Genomic DNA, 21,391 nt, shown 5'->3' with positions numbered 1-21,391 from the left:
CCTTGCTACTCAGGGGGCTGAGACCTGAGGGTTGTATTTCAAAACCAGTCAAGAAGGGAAATCCAAGGGACACATATCTCCAGTGAACTAGTAAAAAGCTGAAAGTGGAGCTATGGCTGAAGTGGGAATATCAACAAGGCCCTGTATTCAAGCCCGGGACCAGCTGTGTGTATACACGCCCACACATACACACACGCGTGCGTGTTCCACACACACACACACACACACAGAGACACAAAAGGTCATCTATTATAGTACCCACCCACCTCCTTGCAAGGGAAAGGGACCCATTCTCCGTTTCTTAACAGAATAATGATGCAAGGACACTGGTCTGGAAGTCAGTAACCTGAGGGCAGGCCAGAGGAAGGCAGGAGGGAGCCACAGGAGAAGGCTTGTGAATGGTCATGAGTGGAGGGCTGAGTGCTCCTGAATACTCATCACCGGAATGTTGTTTTCTCAGGAGCATCACAGCCAGCCTTGAGGCTTGCAGACTTGGTGATATTCTACTCTTATACCTCACCCCACGTGCAATAGGAGCATGAGGCAGAAGATGAGTCCTTCTCCAAAAAAAACAAAAACCAAGAATTCAGCCAAAATATCTACTCATCAGTTACTAAATGGAGATGCTGACAAATCAGAGGAACATGAGAACACGGTATGTGGCTGTGTGACAGTGTCTCCACAGGGAACTCAGCTGTGTGGTTCTGATGGCTGTGGCTTAAGAGGGTAGTGGAAGAGGGAGAGAGACTCAGCTTTCAACACTGTACACAGACATGCACTGCTTGTTGCTGTTCACACAGCGAGACCCGGGAACTTGGTGTCTGATTGGCAGAGAGGGAACATACCATGTGGGTATAGATAAAGTTTATGAAAACATCAGACACTTATCTAGGGGCAGAGAAGGTAAGTCGGTGGTCAGGGGACAGCCACAGGACAGAAAGTTGACCATCTTGGGGACTGTGGAGAATTAGCAACCTCTAACGATTTCTTCAAGGTAACAAAAGAGAAAGCCAGATGCAGGTGGGGCTCCATTAAAAGACACAGGAGTCTTGAGGCTTAGTTCTACACAATTAACTAGGAGGAGCATGAATGGCACTTCCCAAAAACCATGCCCCAGAGTGGCACCAGGTGCAGGACCTTTGCCCTGCATGGAGGAAGGGGGGGCCCCCTCCATCCCCTCAGAGGAATGCATGCTAGCACACACCCTCAGGACACACAGGAACTCAGATGGGGCCTTGCCAGCCGATGGCCTCCTTGTCCTCCAGGGGCATGACACACACCTGGATCTGCCACCCCTTCCCTGGGTTTGGTGAGGAACAACCAAATGACTTTGTGCCATAGCCGAAGGGGTCATCTTGGTCTGGGAAACCAGCAGCCACTGCTGGCATCTTGCAGGAGCTAGCTGGGCCCTGAAACCGCTGAGCACTGTGCTGTCCCGTGTCCATCCATGGCTCAGTCTCCTGCTACATACCCTATGAGTCCTCCCTGTCAGAGCAGCCTCGCTGTCCTGTTTGGTGGAAAGCAAACATGGGCTGTGGGATCAACCCACCTTCACTGGGTTCCCACACCGACCTTACCCACTGTCAGTCTTGGGAAATTCTTCCTTCCTTGATCCATTGTTTTTCAGCTCTGAGATGGAACATTTTTCAGGAGCGCTGCCCAATTTTTCATGCAAAATGGACTGCAGAATTGAAGGTGACAGTATGAGCAGGGGAGCCTGTCTCCCCGTCTAGTCCCTGGTTACCTTTTACTGGTGGTCCCTTCCTACCCCTCTTGCCTGGCTTGTTCCTTCAGATGTGGGACAGGAATAACTCACACCCACTGTGTTAGTCAGCTGTGCAGCACTGTAACAAACTCCTCAGATGAGCAGCTTGTAAAGAGAGAAGGTTCATTTGGAAAGCAATCTGAACAGTTTCAGGCCATTCCCAGTTGCTCTGCCTTCACAGTTCAGCAAGGTGGGACCATGTGGCTGGGACATAAAAGGGGACAGTGGTCCAAATATCCACCTGCGGGGGTGCCCATGACCAGGCCTTGCCTCTTCATGTCCCTGCACCTCCCAAGATCGGCTATGGGAGACTACACTTGCCTCACTCTGCCCTTGGGGACATCTGAAGTCTCATTGCAGCATGCCCATTTGTGGGAGTTGCTGGTCTTGCCCAGCCTGGGTGACAGGCACTGCTCATCCAACAGCTGCACTGCTGGGCAACAGCAGAACTGAGGTTCTGAAAGCAGTGCCAGGCCTGCAGTGTCAGCACAGGCTGGAAGGGGCTGGAGGCCAGGGCCCACAGCTGGTGCTGGGGCTGCAGCAGACTCTGATCTTAAGGGCAGAAAATGTGTTCCCAAAGACCGTGGTGGAGTCAAGGGGTAGCAGAAGAGGGAGAGAGACTCAGCTTTCAACATAGTGCACAGACATGCACTGATTGACAGCAAAGAGCCATCAATCTGCTAGAGAGATGTAATAAGTTGCCAAGGACAAGGGACTGTCAGTTCATCCTGCATTCAGGTTCTATGTAGAACGGGGCTCAGCTTCAAGGGCCAGGGCTTCTGCAGAGGCTGAGCTACAGATGTGCTGGCCTGCCTTGGCAGGAATCTGTGGTATTCACACACACCTGCTCCTCCATCCTGCCTTCTCTGTGCCCTGCCTTTGAACCCTGCATCACTCAGACAGTGTGTGTTGATGGTCGAATCTTGGTTGTCACAAATCAGGGTGTATGGTGAAAAGCAGTCAGAAGCGTGGCTACACCTGCTAAGAAGCCCGGGACTGCCCTAGTAAGCAATTGTTGGGCCTCATGTAAGCTACTGGCTTGATGTATGTGTTGCACACATTTGTCCCTTTCACTTCTTTTCATTCTTGATACGAATTTGAAGTTGGAATTTCAAAACTAAGCATTCAATTTCTTCATCTTGAAGAAGTGGTCATCTGGGTAACAGTTAAGAAACTTCTGTAACCCATATCTACAGATTGTGTGTGTGTGTGTGTGTGTGTGTATGTGTGTGTGTGTGTGTGTGTGTGTGTGTTTGTGTGGGTTCTGGGGCTTGAACTCAGAACTTGAGCACTGTCTGTTAGCTTCTTTTGGTCAAGGCTATTATTCTACCACTTAAGCCACAGCTCTACTACCTGCTTTTTCTGTGATGAATTGGAATCTTACCAACTTTTCTGCCCAGGTTAGCTTTGAACCATGATCCGTAGATCTCAGCCTCCTGAGGAGCCAGGATTACAAATGTGAACCACCAATGCTTGGCTTAGATTTTCTTCTAGTTTTAGGGTTTTACATTTAAATCTGTTTTATTGTCCTAAAACTCCAGGTTGACTTATTTCAGTCCCCCAGTGATCTAAAAATGTGAGGAAACAGCAGAGCAGAGGGCTTGGGTTCAAAGGTCAACATGAATAAATAAATAAACAAATGTATCCCTGTGGTTTACAGTCAGGCAGTCCCCAGCCGTGAAGCGTGCTTTGGTCCCTGTACCCATCATTTTGTAGCTGACTTCAGACTCTTGTTTTAATCACTTGTTGTAAGCACATTGTACCTTGCTGTAGCTTCTTCTTCCTTTTTTTTTTTTTCAGTTAAGGGGTAGGTTTATTCAGTAGACCTGCTGGGACCAGGCAAGGTTGGCATTCCACGTGGCTGGGAAAGGCCTGGGAATGAGAGAGAGCTGGGAAAGAGAGGAAAGAGAGAGGAAAGAGCTAGAAAAGAGCAGAGAGAGAGCAGAGAGAGCTAGAAAAGAGCAGCAAGAGAATTGCTGTCGCCTCTTGTCTGTGTCCTGTGCTTCAGGTTTGCCTCCTGGGCCCTTGGCTGTAGACTGTCGGTGAAGATTGAGTCCTTGTGTAGCTCTTGGTCTGGGCTTTCCAGGCACTCCCACCCCCTCTGGGGCTTCTGTTGTCCCGCACCCTGGGCATTGGGGGAGGGCACAGGGTGCAGCCACAGCTGGTTCTCCATGTTTGCCCCTCCAGGTGGTGGACAACAGCCTCTGTAGGCAGTATGAAGAGAAGGTGCGGCCATGCATAGACCTCATCGACTCCCTGCGGGCCCTGGACGTGGAGAAGGACCTGGCCCTGCCCGCCATTGCCGTCATCGGGGACCAGAGCTCTGGCAAGAGCTCTGTGCTGGAGGCCCTGTCGGGAGTGGCCCTGCCCAGGGGCAGTGGTGAGATCCTGCAGCCTTGTTCTTCTGTTAGGGCTTCCCAGGGCAGGTGTGTCCCACCGCAGAAGTAGGTTCTGCCACAGGCCTGGAGACTGCAGTGCAAGATCAAGGCCTGTGTCCCCTGAGGTTGTTCCCCTGGGCTGTCAGAGGCTGGCTTGGGCCCCGCTCTCGGAGGCTCTCCTCTGTGCAGGATCCCAGGACTGACACAGCTGCGCCTCCTCTCATACAGACTGCTCGTAGGGGCTACAGTGACCCTGTCCGACCTCTCAGGACCTCCTTCAGCTTCAGTAGCTCCTTTTTTTCCCTTGGTACCTGTATTGCAGCTTGCACCGAGGCCTTGAACACTTGCTCGAGTCCTGCTCAAGACTGACCCCTACCATTCAATATGTCCTCTTCTGGCTTTTTAGTGCGTCATTGGTGATAAGAGTCTCTTGCTAGCGTGGGCTTTAAACTGCAATCCTCGGGTATCAGTAAAGTCTGACTTGCTAGGATTACAGAAGAGAGCCCTGGTCCCTGGCTTGGTGGCTTCTTTAGAGCACCAGTGTTCCATCACGGTTGGAGGTGGGGGCAGGCTGCAGAATATGGGGTTGGGAACACCAGGCCATCCAGACAACGTCTTATCACAGAGTCTCGTGTGGGTGAATGGAAGCTGTAGATTGGTGTAGGTCTGATTAGGGGATTGAGTTTTCAACCCAGAACTATGTGTGTATAAGTGGGTTTCTCTCCTGAGCCCCTTTCCAGAGGTGCCAGCCACATAGGGAGATAGATTGGTGCTGTGCTTAGTGGTGCAGCCCAGGAGGAGAGTGCGGCATGGAGAGTCTTTGATTCCTGCCTGTGAGCACTCAGCCCTGAGATGGTTTGGGAACAGAGCAGTTTCAGTGCATGGGCAGGATGTGGAAGGAGTTCACAGCGGGTTTATGTCACATGGTGGTTAGGGGCACTGGTGGGATAGCTTGTGTAGGTGGACAGAGAGGGGAAGGGTTCAGTGTGGCTTACACCTGAGCTCACGGTAGATCGCAGGGAAGAAGGTGCTCTGACATGGCAAATGAGCCACAGTGCCCTGGGTGACTGCCCTCCCAAATGCACGAGGCTGAAGTGACCCGGACAGGAGGCCTCCGGCCATCAGAAGGGGAGGCCAGCAAGGCTCCACTTTCAGCAGAGGTTTCAGCCATTGCGCCAAAGCCTCCTAGGGCCTCTGGGAGTGGCACCCAGGACTGACACGCGGCTGGTCTCCTAGGCATCGTGACCAGGTGCCCTCTGGTGCTGCGGCTGAAGAAGCTGGGGCAGGAAGAGGCGTGGAGGGCCAAGATCAGCTACCAGGGCAAGGAAGTGGAGATCACAGATGCTTCCTGTGTGGAAAAAGAAATCAACAAAGGTGAGGGGTCCTGGTTGCCTGGTCCCACATTGGCCCCATGTGGCTGTCCATGTGGCCCTCTGTTGGGGATTTTCCCTGCACATAGGCTTCCTGTCCCTTCACCCTTCAGAGACCAGTGTCTTCAGAACCAACCCCAGATGAATGCTTTGCTCCTTCCTGTTGCAGCTGCTTTCTGAGAATAGCATGGGCTTAAGGGCTAAAGATGGCAGCTCCCCTCCTTCTAGGGCCTGTCAGCTCCCCACAGTTGAAGCAAATAGGACACCAGGGAGGAGCGACGGCCTTCGCTTGCAGCCTTGTCCCAGCCTGGGTGGTGACGCCATCACTGAGCCCCATTGGACCCTGTGACCCTGTCTGAACAGGAAGTGTGGTCGTGTGCATGGTGCAGCTCAGCCTGCGACCCTGTCTGAACAGGAAGTGTGGTCGTGTGCACAGTGCAGGTCAGCCTCGTGACTGGTGCATCTCAGCAAATGAAATCACAGAGATCAGTCTGAAACATGTGCAGGTGGGGGCGACTCGCTGCTGTGTGTCTTCCACCATGAGGAGAAGACCTCTTCCTCCTGCATAGTCCTCCCCTCTCCCAACACCAAATGATTAAATTTCAGTCCTTTGCGGATGTACCAATGATGTGACCTGATTCCAGAATCAGGAAAAGAAGGCTTGCCTTTGTCAAAGGGGAGCACAAATTAGCTAGGTCTGCTCTCTTACAGGAAGTTAAATCCTGTCACTTAGCATTACTAGACTGGAAACTGAAAAGCATGGTGTGTGTCATCCATCACGGCTGAAGAATCAGCAGGTGTGTGTACCTGATGGCAGTGCTTGCTCTGGCTGGTCTGGCTTTTGGAAGCCTAGCAAGGCCTTCTTCAACTCTCTGGGCACTCAGAGGCTTGAGCTGGCCTTCTCTGTCCTGGGTGGACAGACTGGTTGGGAACTATCCATGATGACAGCAGGGATGGGTCTAGGTCCCATTTGAGGCCTAGCCCCTAAGAAGCACCTTCAGTCTTCCCATTGGTTGCTTTGGGTCACACGTGCATCCCGGACTTGACATGCTGGCTCCGTGTTGAAGGAGAAGTGTCAGATGAATGTGGAGAGGAATGTGCAGGCATGAAGGGAACCCACTGTGTTTCAACTCTGTAGTCTTTCCTACCACGGAAGGTTTGGAGCTGCAGGGCACAGGATTGGGCTCCTAGATCCAGAAACAAGTCCCCTGTGCCTTTTCTGTGGTCTCTGTCCACAGTCCCCATGCATGTCAGGAAGAACACAGTCTGGTCTGATGGCCAGTGGAACCCTACCAATCTCTGCCTGTTCAGCTACTTTCTGGCACTGTGCGTGACTTTTGCACGTGTGCCAGTGAGCAGACCTTAATGTCACAACCGCACATCAGGACGTGGTACTGGGGGGCTTTAGGTGATGCTCCACATGTCCTTTGGTGTATTGGCACCCTGAGCGCAAGAGCAGAACAAGCATTCCAAGAAGCCATTGCAGGTGATGGTAAGAATAGAAAAAAAATGGTGTCCACAGCTGGGTGGTGGTGGCTCACACCTGTAATCTGACTACTCAGGAGACTGAGATCTGAGAATCCCACTTCCAAGCCAGCCCAGGCAGGAACGTCTCTGAATCTCTTATCTCCAATATCTACCAGGAAGTGGTGCTGTGGTGCAATTGGTAGCGCACTCGCCTTGAGCTGAAGAGCTCAGAGACAGTGCGTAGGCCAGAGTTCAAGCCCTACAACAGGCAAAAAAGAAAAAAAAAGAAAATTGTGTCCTCTTGGAATGAAAAGAAAGGTCTCTAAGGCCATCATTATGAGGGAAAGGAAGGAAATGACATCTAACAGAACACAAGTGTCCCGTTCCTGCCTAGAGAGTTGATTCCCCTTGTACGTGTCCGTTCCTGGCAAAGGGGTTCCCGCTTGTCTTTGTTCCCCTCTACCTTGCGTGGGGTGTCTGTGTGTGGAAGGCCTCCCAGGTGTCTGCAGATCACTCTGGCCATGGCAGGAGACTGTGAGGGTTCTTTGGGTCTCACCTCCTCCAGTTGACACTGCTCCTAACGTGCTGGTGTGCAGGACTGGTGGAGTCCTACAGGTACACCCGCTCTCTGACCTCCATGGCTTTCCTCTTCCTCCTACCAGCCCAGATGCTCATTGCGGGGCAAGGGCTGGGCATCAGCGCTGAGCTCATCAGTCTGGAGGTCAGCTCCCCACACGTCCCCGACCTGACTCTGATCGACCTTCCCGGCATCACCAGGGTGGCCGTGGGCGATCAGCCTGCTGACATCGGTTACCAGGTGAGACTCTGTTGTTAAGAAGGGGATGGCCCACTGCCCTAGAGCACCGGTCCTCAGGGCTGCATCTGAACAGATCTCTGGAGGTACCAGTGCGGCCAGTGTGCCCAGTTGTCATTATCACTGCCTATGGTTTGATAGAGAAGGTGAGGTAAAGGAGCAATCCATGGCCACTTCACAAGGAAACCTCTCCTTCCCCAGTAGCAGGAAGGGTGCTCACCATCTTATCTCTCCCGGGGCCATTCCCAGGCGTCATAGCATGTCATTGCTTGCAGATCAAGCGACTCATCCTGAAATACATCCAGAAGCAGGAGACCATCAACTTGGTGGTGGTCCCCTGCAACGTGGACATCGCCACCACGGAGGCGCTGAGCATGGCCCAGGAAGTGGACCCAGATGGAGACAGAACCATAGGTGCGAAAAAGGAGCGGCTAACAGTGACATGTGGCGTCCAGTGGGACGGGATCCCAGTGGGACGGGGTCCTGGGAGTCCTGTTGAACCGAGCTCAACACCACTGGAGGGCAGGGCATCAGGTGGCAGGAGGAGCAGGTTTGGTGGCCACTGAGGTAGAGGAAGTGAGCTGAGAGGGACTCTGGTTGGATGGACACAAGTGGCCCTGTACGCTTGCCTTCCTGTTAGAAAGGCCCAGGATGCTCACAGAAAGCAACTCCTGTCCTCTGAAGCCACCGAGGTGGACGTAGTGCCAGAGTGCAGGAGGGAGGAAGGGATGTGTGGAGGGAGGTCTCTGGCCTGGTGAAAGGGCTCAGGAAGGCCGGGCTGTGTGTGGAGTCTCAGGTCTCCACCCTAGATGGGGGTGGCTTTGTTACATGTGCCTGGGGGCCCTGGTTGCTCTCACTCTTCACTCTCCGTCGGGCCCAGGGGTCTGTGGCCCTGTCTGCTCTCCACCCTCCACCTGGGGTCTGGGCTCTGCATGTAGGGATTTCTCCAGGGACGGGAGGAAGTTCTGCCATGCTGGTGCCAGGATCCAGTGAGCCGTGATGTAGGGTTCGGTGCTGCTTGGGTCCTTCTTGCCACAGATAGAGGTGCTCAGTTGTCAGGTAGCCCCCACCATGATACTCTGCACAGCTCTGACTGCAGGCTCTGGCCCACAGGCATCCTGACCAAGCCCGACCTGGTAGACAAAGGGACGGAAGACAAGGTGGTGGATGTGGTACACAACCTGGTGTACAGCCTGAAGAAGGGCTACATGATCGTCAAGTGCCGGGGTCAGCAGGACATCCAGCAGCGGCTGAGCCTGTCCGAGGCCCTGCAGAAGGAGCGAGCCTTCTTTGAGGACCACCCCCAATTCAGGTGCGCCCACCCCAAGGGTGCCAGTCCCTCCTGGGGAAACCACAGTCAAAGCAGCTTTTAGGAGTGTGCTTGAGTGTGAGGTCTTGTGTGAGGAGCTCTGTGTGTGTGTGTGTATGTGTATGTGTGTGTGTGTGTGTGTGAGTGAGTGCAGTTGTCTGAGTATATACATGTGTGTGAGGTATGTATGTGGAGGTGAGGGTGTATATGTGTCAGAGTGTGTCTGAGGGTTTATGTGTGTGGGGGTTTGTGAGGGTGAGGGTAAGTGTGTGTGTGATGGTGAGTGTATAAAAGTTTTGAGCTTCTGGGTGCTGGGAAGGTGGCTCAGTGGTAGAGTGCTTGCCTTGCATGCATGAGGCCCTGGGTTCGATTCCTCAGCACCACATAAGCAAAAGGAAAAAAAAACAGAAGTGGTGCTGTGGCTCAAGTGGTAGAGTGCTAGCCTTGAGCTTAAGAGCTGAGGGACAGCACCCAGGCCAGAGGTCAAGCCCCACCACTGGACCCAGTAAAAAATAAAAAGAAGTTTTCAGCTTTTGTGAACTGTGAGGGGGTAAAGGTATGGTTTTGACCTTGGTGATCACTTCTGAACTTGCCTGCAAGAAGAAAGAATTTATATTGTCTACAAAGACAGAAATAATAATGGAGGGAGCGAAGGAGACTTGCTGCAGCACTTAACTAGCCAAGCTGATTGCAAAGAAATAGAGGAGAATGGAGGAAAGGCCAAAAGCCCAGAAACAGTCCCTGGTGACAGTCCCACCGTGTGATCAGCACAGCATCGCTCTATGTTTTAACAAAACATCTCTGCTGGGCAGTGTCCACAAGAAATTATTTGCTGAAGGAACAAATGCCAAAAGCACATATCAAGTCCAGGTTAAAGCTTCATACCAGTAATAGGCAAGCATTTTGTAAGAATGTATGGATGAAAATTTGCAATTGCAGAACAGGTAAGACCTTTCCAACTTTCATTCTACAAAGTGAAGGTTTTTTGAAAGCAGATCATTAATTCGACTTAAAGAGAGTGGGGGTCAGGTGCTAATGGTATATGCCTGTGATCTTAACTGCTCTGGAGGATGAGATCTGAGCTCATGCTTCAAACAAGCCTGGGCAGAAAAGTCTGTAAGACTTGCCTATAATTAACCACCAAAAAGATGGAAGGGGAGTTGTTAGTCCAGTGGCAGATCACTAGTCTTGAAAAAAAAAGCTCAAGGGACAATGCCTAGGTCCTGAGGTCTACCTCCAGAAACTGCATGTGTGTGTGGGCTTGCTGGCACGTGCACAAACACACACACACACACACACACACACACAAAGTAGGGGAGAGAAAGAGAGTATGGCACAGTGGTATGTACCTATAATCTAGCTCAGTACTCAGGGGCTGAGGCAAGATGACTTTGAGTTAGAAACTAGACATTGCTACACAATAAATCCATGGATGGATGAGGGGATGAATGAACAAACCAATTAATGATGGGTATGTGAATGAATGAAAAAATGGGTGGATGAATGGGTGGCTAGATGAGTGAGTGAATGCATGATGGAGAGATGACGCACAGGTGCATCACAAAGATTTGAGAACTATAACAGGATGCCTGGACACAATTATAATCTGAGCTGGAAGGGATCCTTCCGGGTGCTGCAGCAATATAAGCTGCTCACCTGTGACTACAATTGTGTAGAGGCCAAGGTGGAACATCTGTTAGGAAGCAGTCCTAAGGCATTCCACTCAACCAGAAGTAACTGGATGGGCCTTGTCAGGGTACCTGAGCCAATAGGCCCCTCTCTTGTGTTCTCTCCAGGGTTCTGCTGGAGGATGGGAAGGCCACGGTGCCCTGCCTGGCAGAAAGGCTGACCTCTGAGCTCATCACTCACATCTGTGTAAGTGTGGGTGGGCCGTGTGTTCTCTGAAAGTAGAATTGAGGGCTGCATCGTTGTGGGACACACATGCTGACAGTGAGGCGTGTGCAGGATCAGGCAGTGTGGAGCATGTGTGGATTGCAGCAGGGGGCATCAGGAGCCCTGCGGCTAGGGTTCAGTGGCCGTCACCCACAAGAATTGGAAGCACTCTGGCTGGGAGCCTGTCACTCCTGGATGTTGGGCTGGTGTTCTAAGTTCTCCAGCATTCCTGTCCACCAGAAGGTGGCAGAGCCTCCAGCCCCATCCCCCAGCCCCCTACTGGGGAGCAGAGAGCATCTGGTGAGGATCTGACCCCTTTGCTCAGTGCCAGAATTCAAAGTCTTCCCATGAGCCAGGAAATCCCCTGCGGGACTTCGGGCTGTCAGCTGTGGTCTCAGCTGCTCAGCAGAGTGAGTTCAGGGCCTCCTTTTCACTGCCAGTGCACTCACAAGTTTTGCACTTTTTGCTATTTTTTTTCAGAAATCGCTGCCAACATTGGAAAACCAAATAAAGGAGAGTCATGAAAGAATAACAGGAATTACAAAAGTATGGCATGGACATACCAGACGATGATAATGAAAAATCATTCTATCTAATAGAAGTGAGTATTACCTCATGTGATAGTGGCTATCACATCCTCCGTGTGGGAGGGGCCGCACATCCTCCGTGTGGGATGCCCTATCACCTGGCTTGTGGACGGGCTCCATGCTCCATGTGGGAGGGGCCACATCATCCTCCATTTGGGAAGATGCAAGTAGGATGACTTCGATCATCCTCCAGCGGAGGAGCCACACATCCTGCATGTAGCAGTTCTATCATCCTGTGTGGGGATGACCATCGGATCTGTCCATGTGGGAGAATCAAATCACTGTCCACATCGGGATCCTTGCCTAGTGACTTTCTGTCTTCACGCTCCCAAATGCTGATCCAAGCACATTCTGCCCACTTAGTGCTAAAGAGGGGGTCAGCTATGGCCAAGGAGTGGTGGGCACATGCAGCAGATGGACTCCATAGAGAGTTCAGTTCTGCTCAGCTCATGGACTCTGCCTTAGGACACAGGAAGCAGGCAGAGGAAGGTGGGGTATCCTGTTGCCAGACCTGCTTCTCTCCCATCATTCCACGGTAGCCCATAAGAGAACAGCAACTCACATTCCCTCGGTGAACCTTGAACCCTGAGTTTGAAGTACCTCCACTTCTACTGTGGCTTTTCTTCTGCACAGAAAATCAATGCATTTAACCAGGACATCACTGCTTTGATGCAAGGAGAGGAAAATGTGAAGGATAATGAGACACGGCTATTTACCCAACTCCGAAAACAGTTCCAAGCATGGAGTGCTAAGATAGAAAGTAATTTCAAAAAAGGTGAATGTCTTTGAGGTTGACACAGGTGGGAGAGGAGGCAGAGAATGTGACCCTCACACATGGCCAGTCCAAATGTGAGGTGGATTGAACCTAGTTTGGAAAACCACTTGGCAGTCCCTCAAAAAAGCAAATGTATGCATGGGCCAGCAATTTTCAGGGAAGCACATACTGGGAGGAATTCAGGCCACAATCATTTTCAGCAGCTCTGGGAGGTGGATGGGTCCTGTTGATGCTTGGCCTGATTGGAATGAGAGACACCAGGAGAAGGGTAGAGCAGTCCTCTGGGTGTATTGGAGGGCAATCCCACATGTGCAAGAAAAGAGGCAATCTGTGCAGACAGAAATGAGAGGAGCAGCTGCTGGGCCAGAGAGGCAGGAATGAGAGGGAGTGCTGGGCACAGACACGTGCACAGCCCCGCAGCCCTGAGGTATGCTGAGAGTCCCTGGATTGTCCACGGGTGTGTGAATCCATCTCAAGAAGAGCAATTCCTTTGGTAAACAACGCCACCCACAGAGGGGGCAGCAGGCAGGCAGCCACAGCTCCCCAGTGCAGGCCAGGCCCCCTCTGACTCTCCAGACTCCACATTGTCTCACACAAAGCAGGTTCTGCTGTGTGAAAAGGAACTGAGCATTTGATCTAGTTAGCAATGGTGCTGTTTCACTCAGAGACCACCAATACGCCTGCTGGTTCTTGCCTAGGTCACTAACTGTTTTTCTCAGCTCAGGCAGTGCCACCTGCACCTCGGGGTCTTTTTTTGCTGCCCTGGGATGGGAGGTTGTGGGGAGAGCATATTGCACAGGGATGCCTTTGCTCCTGTCGAGTCAGACAGGTTTCGTGCAGCTCCATACCCACATGTGTTTCTGGAGTGGGTGTTTCTCTTTTCATTTTTTCTCTTCTCCCATCAGTGAGAATACAGTGAGACTGTCCAGAAATTGTTAGTTAAATAATTTAAGGCTATTCTTTCCTGGTGTAGGTTTTGTCACTTTGCATGATGAAATCTGGAAAATTGAATGGCAGTACCGAGGCAGAGAGCTGCCTGGATTTGTGAATTATAAGATGTTCGAGACAATCTTAAAACAGGAGATAAAAGCCCTGGAGGAGCCAGCTGTGGACATGCTGCACAGCGTCACTGGTGAGTGCCTGCTCCTCCTCCTGACATTTTACTGCTGGGGCAGGAAAGTTCGAGCCAAAGTCAGAGCCAAATTGCAGTGTACACTCCAGCTTACTCTCTGTAAAACCACCCGTCTCCAACTCTCTAGCCATCCACCCGGTGCTCAACGGTGTAGCTGTATTTTGACACTGCTTGTCTGAAAAGAATCCCCACCACTTGGTCCAGACTGCCTCCTCAAGCCCCAGGTCATGGTCCTCCTGGCAGGCCACCCCTGCATCTGACCCCTAAATCTCCTTCCCAGGTGTGTCCATCACAGAACCTAGAGCTGACTAGATTGTCAGTTCCTTGTGAGTTCTGGGAGATGGTAAAGGGGCTGGGGTCTTGCATCGCTAGGGAGAGGTGGCATTGGAGACTCCGGCCCAGAGCCAGTCTGAACCAGGTCCATCCTGTCCTCATGTCTCCTGTCCTCACCGGAGGCCAGGATGGCAGGGGTGAAAGTCCTGAGCTCACACCCCTGTCTTGGCCCTTGTGACCTCCCATTTGAAGCTACCCTGGAGCCACCAGAGCGCCCTCAGCAGAACAGGAGATGTTCTTGGCATATGTGGATTCTGAGACTCCTGGCATGTGCTCCTTCTGAGACACTGGAGGATTCTGTCTCCTTTCTGCCCCTCCCATTCCCCCTCCTCCTTCATGCTTCTACTTGGGCTCAACACGCCCCATGTTGCCATCTCTGAGAAGCAAGGTCAAGAACCAGACACCTGTATACACTACCAGCTTCATCCCTGTCGTGAGGGTGATTGTGGGGAAGGGGGTCCACATCCCCTGGCCTGGCACAGAAGGAGCCCAGGTGGCATCCTGAGAGGAGACCCACTTCCAGCCCCCCTTGAAACATTGCCGCCTGTGCAGGGAGTCCGCACTGTCTGCACATTGCCCTCCGCTTTCTAATCTCCTTTTCTAGACTCCAGACTTTCCATTTCAGCCATAAATAATCATTTTTCATAGGTAAGGGAAGCTGAGGAACTCAGAGCTCCCTCAGTAAATTTCACCTTTGCCTTGTGGCTGAATATTGTACACTTATCTTCCAATTGTACTTTGATGAACTCTGCTCCTCTTGTTCAAGGAAAGGTTGTTACTGTTAGCCAAATGAGCTTCCTTCTCTTAGCTTAGCATGTTCCTTCCTCTCTCCACAGCTTACCATGCTCTCTTCCTAGGCAACACTGGGCCTCTATAGCAAAGGCAGTAAACAGTCAGCCTCCAACCCCCTTCACCTCGGGATGGCACTTCTCTGGAGCAGCTACCCCCATAGAAGGCAACAAGAGCCCCTTAGAGTGACCTCAGGTCTGGGCAGCTGCAGGACCCTTATCTACTATTTGGACAGCAGCCATCAATCCTAGTCTGCTATGATGAAGCCCCTGGCCACATGTCCACACCGGGGTCTCTGCCTCCTCGCCCCTTCCAGCCCCTCCTAAACCTCCTAGGTTATATAGGTCACCCCAGACAATAGCCGGCGCGGCTTCTCACTTGTCCCTTGTGAGGACTCTTGCCGGCCCCTTTCCCGGCAATATACCTATGTTATCTGTACCTGGATGTCTTGGTGGTTCTGGCAAAATCCAAATAACAGTCACACTTAGAGCCTGGTAATCCCAAAACAAAGGTGGTTAAAATTAGTATTTAGCCAGGCACCAGTTGCATGCACCTGTGATACCAGCTACTAAGGAGCCTGAGATCTGAGGATCATGGTTCAAAGCCAGCTTGGGATGGAAAGTCCATGAGATTCTTATATTCAGTTAACTAGCAAAAAGTCACAAGTAGAGCTGTGCTTCAAATGATAGAGTGCTAACCTTGAGCACAAAACCTAAAGCAAAGTACCTGGGCCTTGAGTTCAAGCCTAAGAATCAGCATTCACCCATCTCAGCCCCCCCAAAAAAATCAGTATATAGATTCCAGCTTCAGCTTCAGAGAATGTGTTCTTGGACTTCTTGTCAAATAATGTTGGCCTTAGATTCTGGTGATAACTAAAGATGACTTAACTGATAGGTTACAAAGTATTCTTGACACAAAGTATTACATAAGTTACAAAGTATTCATAACTCTATATCGTGAGGTAGATGTGAGACAGGAGATAGTGCTGTTTTCAAGTTGGTTCAGCAAATGTGGGGAGGAAGAGCACAAGAGAAGAGGAGCCTGACAGAGTCTTTGTTTCTTAGCATTTTATCCTCAAGAGTTTTGTGATCTATGAAGAGGCTAGCTGGTCTTAACCCTGTTGAACGTTTTTCTGTTACATCAGATTTGGTCCGACTGGCCTTCACAAAGGTTTCTGAACAAACTTTCGACAAGTTTTTCAACCTCCACCGAACTACCAAGGTAAATCCAATTTTTTTAAACTAAGAGTAAATAAGTCTGACTATAGAGACTTCTTCAATTTTATTTTCCTTTTTTTGGTAATGAGACTTGAATTCAGGGCACTAGGTGGGTGCTCCACTGCTGAGCCAAGCCTCCAGCCTCGATTTCTTGGACAGCAACCATCTGAAGGTTCTTGTGGGTATTTAGAGAAAGAAATATTGAAGCTCACTAGAGAATCTTACAGATGCAGCTGCCAGAACGTTGTGGTCAACACAGTGAGAGAGACCAGAGAGACAGAGACAGGGAAACAGAGAGAAAATACAGAGACCATGTTTGCCCTCATCAGGAGAGTGAGGACACGGGGAGAAAATGGCCCCGACACTCAGGGAGGAAGCCAGTGTCACAAGGTCATCTGTGTCGTGTGGAGAGAGAGCCAGGGGAGGAGACCCCCTTCCCACCTCCCAGCCGGGGACAGGCTGGCCTTGCCCATGCTGTTCACCTGGCCATGGGGCCCCCAGCACAGGTGGGGCAATGGCTCTGCCACACTGCAGCCAGGAGCCACGAGTGGGCTGTTTCCCAGCAGGTGTCCTTGAAGTGAATCTAGTAAGATGTGGTGGAGGAGGAGCACGGTTGCAGGACAAGGTGGCCCAGCAGGGCCTGTGGCCAGGACAGGGTGAGGGTTGAGCTCCCTGACTCTCCAAAGCCCAGAGCACAGTGGGAACTGGGCATACCAGCCTGCACTATGGCCCTTCTCCTCCGTGTGCACACAGGAGCACCCCAGCCTGCACCGGGTCTCTTCTTCTCCATGTGCACAGGTAGCCATGTCAGCCTGCGCTGAGTCCCTTCTCCTCCATGTGCACAGATAGCCATGTCAGCCTGCACTAGGTCCCTTCTCCTCCATGTGCACAGGTAGCCATGTCAGCCTGCATGGGTTCTTTCTCCCTGTGCACACATGGACACACCAGCCTACACTGGGTCCTTTCTTGTCCCTCTCCCTGAGCTTGCTCAGTGGACCTCATTCCTCTGCTCAGACATCAAAGCTCAGAGTTGCCTGGAGTTCTGATCCCCGGCTGGAGAGGGTCCCCAGTGGGAGAAGCCAGCAAGTAGCATTTCCTAAGGAAATGGTGGGCTTCCTTCTCATGGGATGACCCTGTGGGCTTGCTGGGGACCTGGGTTCTCTGTCCTGGCGTTTGCTTCACATGGGACATTCACTCATGATTCTCTTATTCCCACAGAACAAAATTGAAGACATCAGATCAGAGCAAGAAAAAGCTGCTGAGGAGTCCATTCGACTCCACTTCCAGATGGAGCAGATTGTCTACTGCCAGGACCAGGTGTACAGAGCTGTGCTGACAAAGGTCGGAGAGGAGGAGGAGAAAGAGAAGGAGAAACAAAAGAAATTACTGCACTTTAACAAACAGCAGTCCGAAGCATCCATGGCAGAAATCTTGCAGCACCTGAGCGCCTACCATCAGGTGTGTATGCAAATGCAGCAGACCCAGGGCCGGTCCTTTCCTAAGCCTTTGTGTTTAACGTTGTCCAGTCTATAGTAAGTCTGTAGTATGGCCATAAGCCAGTTCTGTCCCCCAGTGCTGAAGCGGCTCCAGGGGCAGCTGTGGCTTAGAGCCAGTGGCTTTGCCTGGCTGTGTGACTATAGCTGAGTGACGGACCAGTGACTTCTTTGTGAAATGTAGTCTTGCTGTGAGATTGCCCCAGAGGAGCATGGGCGAGTCTGGGTACCAGGTGCTGCTCAGGTGCTGCCCAGGTGAGACTCAGGTGGGATCCAGCTGGATAGGTGTTGCTCATGTCTACTCACCTGAGCACACAAGCATGGACAGAGTGGGACACAGGACATGGGAGTGAATGGACAGAAGCCCCTGGCGATCTTCCGGCTTGGCTGCTGGGAGCTGGGCTGTCCATCTGGGCCTTGCACACAGGCCCCTGGTCTCTCATGGCAGATCTGGGCTGCACCTTGCTAATGGCACCCAGGGTTGGCCTGGTCTTCCAGGGGTGGATAGTGAGGCCTTAAATGGAGGATCCAGCTCTGCTGAGTACGATGAGGCCAGGGGAGGGAGGTCAGAGCCCCAGGGCCCCACCCAGGGACCGCCTCCGTTTTAGAGAAGACAAGGCCCACACAGCTATGAAACCCACAAGGAGCATGGCTGACCATGGACGGGAATGTCCACTAACCCCATCTGAGCCACATGGCGCACCTTAGAACAGCCTTCCCTGGGTCTTTCATCTGGTCCCATGTCATTGCACAGGGACCCGAGCCCCCATGAGCCTCCACGTTGCTATTCTCATGTGCAGGTGAGAGGCTGCATGTTGCTGTGCCTGCTCCCTGCTCTTTTCCTTGGAGCCGCTTGGGCTCAGGTGGTTGTGACAATAGAGCACTTTGTGGTCCCCTGTAAGGGTCATTTTGGCTTCCAGTCATCAGCTTCCATAGCCTACTGTGGGGTAGCCTCTAAGCAGAACTGGCAGGACAGGAGACCCCTGGCGCTCTAGGCCAACAGGACCTCTGGGAGCCAGCTGTACTGAAGTACGCGGCTTCTGGGGACACAAGTGGTCGCCTCCACGCAGAATACTGGGCCACCTCTGATGTCAGGCAGTGCCCAGTCCCCTGGGTCATCCTCCACACTAGCCTTTAGCCTTCCTTGGCATCTCTGGGCCTTTGACATCTTCCTGGGACTTTTCCCGGGGCTTGTGGGGTGACAGTGACGTCACTTGCAGTCCCACCCTGCAAACTCTGCACAAGCCGAGCTCCTTGCAGGCAAGGTGAGAGGCCCAAGGCCTTTGTGATGGGAGACAAGGCCGTGCAGCATGTGCTCTGCCCGCAGCTGTGTCTGGGCTGGTTCTAGAGCAGGCTGACAGGCTCTGGATCATGGGCTTGACTTGCTTGTCATTTCTGTTTGGACTTGAGGAATTTTTATTTTTCATCATCTATTGCCAAGACTGATGGTCAGCAGTGTGTACGTGATCTCTATCAATTCAGTTTTTTACTCTACCAGGCCCAGGGGGTGGCAGATGGTTCCATCTAGAAGAACCTGTTTTCCCCACAGAGGCTCGGGGTCACCCCAGCCTCCCTCTGCACTTTACACAAGGTGCTGCTCTGAGGAGCCTCTCCTCCTCAGGTCAGCGTGATCACATGACAGTGACCTGCGTGGCCCCCGCTGCTCTGCTCCTGTCTTCTTTCCGCAGTGTGCCACAATGTGGGGACATTAAGAATCTTTCTGTTGCTCTACAGCCTTCGCTACCACGCAACTCCAGACCTTTTGATCTTCCCTGGCTCTGCAGCCTCCTAAACCACCATTGTCCTCTGTTTATAAATCTGAGAATGCAGGGGTCTCCTTTGGGTGGAGTCACAGTACTCGTCCTGTTGTCTCTGAGTACAATGGCCTCTGTTTCTGGTTCTCATCTCTGCGTGAGTTCTTCCAGTGCTGGTGTCTTAGGGTGCATTGGATCGGTGAAGACCCAAGGGACCATGTGTCCCAGAGAAGAACGGGTCACAGAGAGTTAGCAGGACTTGTGGTGCGTCCCTGCAGCTCACCTTGTAGACATCATTCTAGAGGGGCTGACAGCAGCCTGGGAGGGAGACACGACAGTGAAACTCACCTTCCACACATGGACTCAGCCCCACCTATGGCTCTGCTGCAAGGAGCGGGAGGCTGATGGAGAAAGAAGGTGGAAGATCTCCATGCAGGGAGTGGTTTGGCAATGCCATGAGGGGCGGAGTGCATCTGCTGCCCATTTTAGAGCACCTCCTCTTCCAGCAGCGAAGTTGGGGAACAGAGGCCAGCTCACTCCCTAACTCCAACACAGAGGACGCTGCTGCCAGCCAACACCACACCACACATTGCTCCATGACCATCTGCCCCCTGCCCCCGCTGGTGAGCTCATTCCCCACCTTGAACTTTGCTCTCCCCCTTCCGTCCAGGAGGTCCACAGCCGCATGTCCAGCCACTTCCCGCTGATCATCCAGTACTTCGTCCTGCAGACGTTCGGCCAGCAGCTGCAGAAGGCCATGCTGCTGCTCCTGCAGGACAAGGAGGCCTGCGGCTGGCTTCTGAAGGAGCACAGAGACACCAGCGAGAAGAGGAAGCTCCTGAAGGAACAGCTGGCAAGGCTGGCACAGGCTCGCTGCCTGCTCTCCAAATTCCCTGGTTAAGCGGGCACTGTCCATCCCCAGGGGTCCTCAGCAGGACTCCAGGGCGAGGAGACTGCCTGACTCTCCTGATGGCAGCGCCATGATAATCAGCAGTGAGATGCAGGGCTGGAAGGCACCATGGAGCCCATGGAGCAGGATGGCCTCCAGCAGGGGGCGCCACCCTGTAGCGCTGGCCTGGGGGAGGCTGAGCCATCCTGATGGACACAGGCCTCACCCTGTCACCCTCATCCCCTTGTTCTCTTGTGCTACACTTTGTCATGTGACCACACTCCACTGCCCCTGTGACTTCTTGTTTAGTAGCAGTTGGCCTCCATGGTTGCCTATGGGGCTTGTGTCATCTGGTCCTAATAAAACATTTCTATCCTTCCCTGACTCTCTTTATATTGGGATTGGAAGTGGCCCTAAAGGAAAGGCCAGGTGGGCACTGAGGCCACCTTTCTGGGGCTGAGTCCAGAAAGAGGACAGAAGGATAGGAGTGGTGTGGTGAAGCACGGGGAAGCGGCCCCCACTGTGGAAGGCAGGGCGGGCGGCACCATCGCCTCCTCCATGCTGGTGGCCCCTGACCTGGCTCACACCGGGTCCTGGCCTGCCGGTGAGGAGGAGCCATCCAGAGCAGAGGCGGCGGGAGGGGTCTTCACGCAAGCTCAGCACCTGAGTGACAAGCCATGGATACGCATCAGGGGCCAGACGGCACCAGCAGAAACATGGTGGAGCCCCATGGCTCTCCTTCATGGGGCCTGCAGGAAGAGACCAGGGGTCCCTTCTCACCTCAGCCCAATCCACCCTAGGGCAGGGCCTTCTTCCCCTGAGGCCACGCCTCCTGGAGGGCAGATCATGGGGTGGGGCTCAGGATGGATGGGCATGTCCTGGATATGAGAAACTCCTGAGCTCACAAGAACATTCCAGAGACAGGAGGTGAGGACCAGGCACAGAGGAGGGACCTGCCCTAGGGAGACGGGCTGGACAGAACAGTCCTTTCTGCAGAGATGCCAGGAATGTGGTGATCAGGCCTTGCCCTGCCCTTCCAGGCCGTGCTGGCTTCCGGCCACGCTGGACAGGGTCCCAATGGGGGCGGGGCTGGCCTGACCACTGAGGCTGTCCCCTCCCCTGCACACCTCACCCCACGTCTCTTCTGACCTGTGGACCTGGATGATCCTTAATCCTCAGGACACTTCCAGAGAGAGAGGATGGCAGGCGGACAGCGTGCTGCGCACACGTCCAGGTCCACCGCTGCCCCTAGGGCCTCGTGTGTGAGCCAGGGACCCGGCACACCTGCTCTGCACTCCGACCTGGATCTCCCAGAGGCTCCCAGTGCAGTCCAGCCACAGGGAAGACTGGATCTGAAATAAAGGATTCTGGGAAAGCCTGGCTATAGTCTGTCTGGTGGCCCTGCCCCCAGGTCCTGTCCATTCTC

General features: G+C 52.8%; 1 protein-coding gene across 1 annotated transcript; it reads left to right on the top strand.

The window, feature by feature from the left end:
• The first annotated feature begins 458 nt into the window (after window positions 1-458).
• Window positions 459-20,061, top strand: LOC105993987 (interferon-induced GTP-binding protein Mx2-like). Its single transcript, XM_013027378.1, is given in 14 exon segments — window positions 459-655; window positions 3,953-4,145; window positions 5,380-5,517; window positions 7,643-7,797; window positions 8,070-8,208; window positions 8,908-9,106; window positions 10,900-10,978; window positions 11,477-11,529; window positions 11,531-11,597; window positions 12,217-12,358; window positions 13,332-13,490; window positions 15,757-15,833; window positions 17,048-17,287; window positions 19,747-20,061. Coding segments are annotated over 14 exon segments (1,989 nt in total). The 5' UTR covers window positions 459-538; the 3' UTR covers window positions 19,978-20,061.
• Window positions 20,062-21,391: the final 1,330 nt, after the last annotated feature.

Source organism: Dipodomys ordii, unplaced genomic scaffold, assembly GCF_000151885.1.
Source record: "Dipodomys ordii isolate 6190 unplaced genomic scaffold, Dord_2.0 Scaffold103, whole genome shotgun sequence".
NCBI lineage: Eukaryota > Metazoa > Chordata > Mammalia > Rodentia > Heteromyidae > Dipodomys > Dipodomys ordii.
Note: the sequence above shows the minus strand (reverse complement) of the source record. Positions and strands in the feature narration are given on the sequence as shown.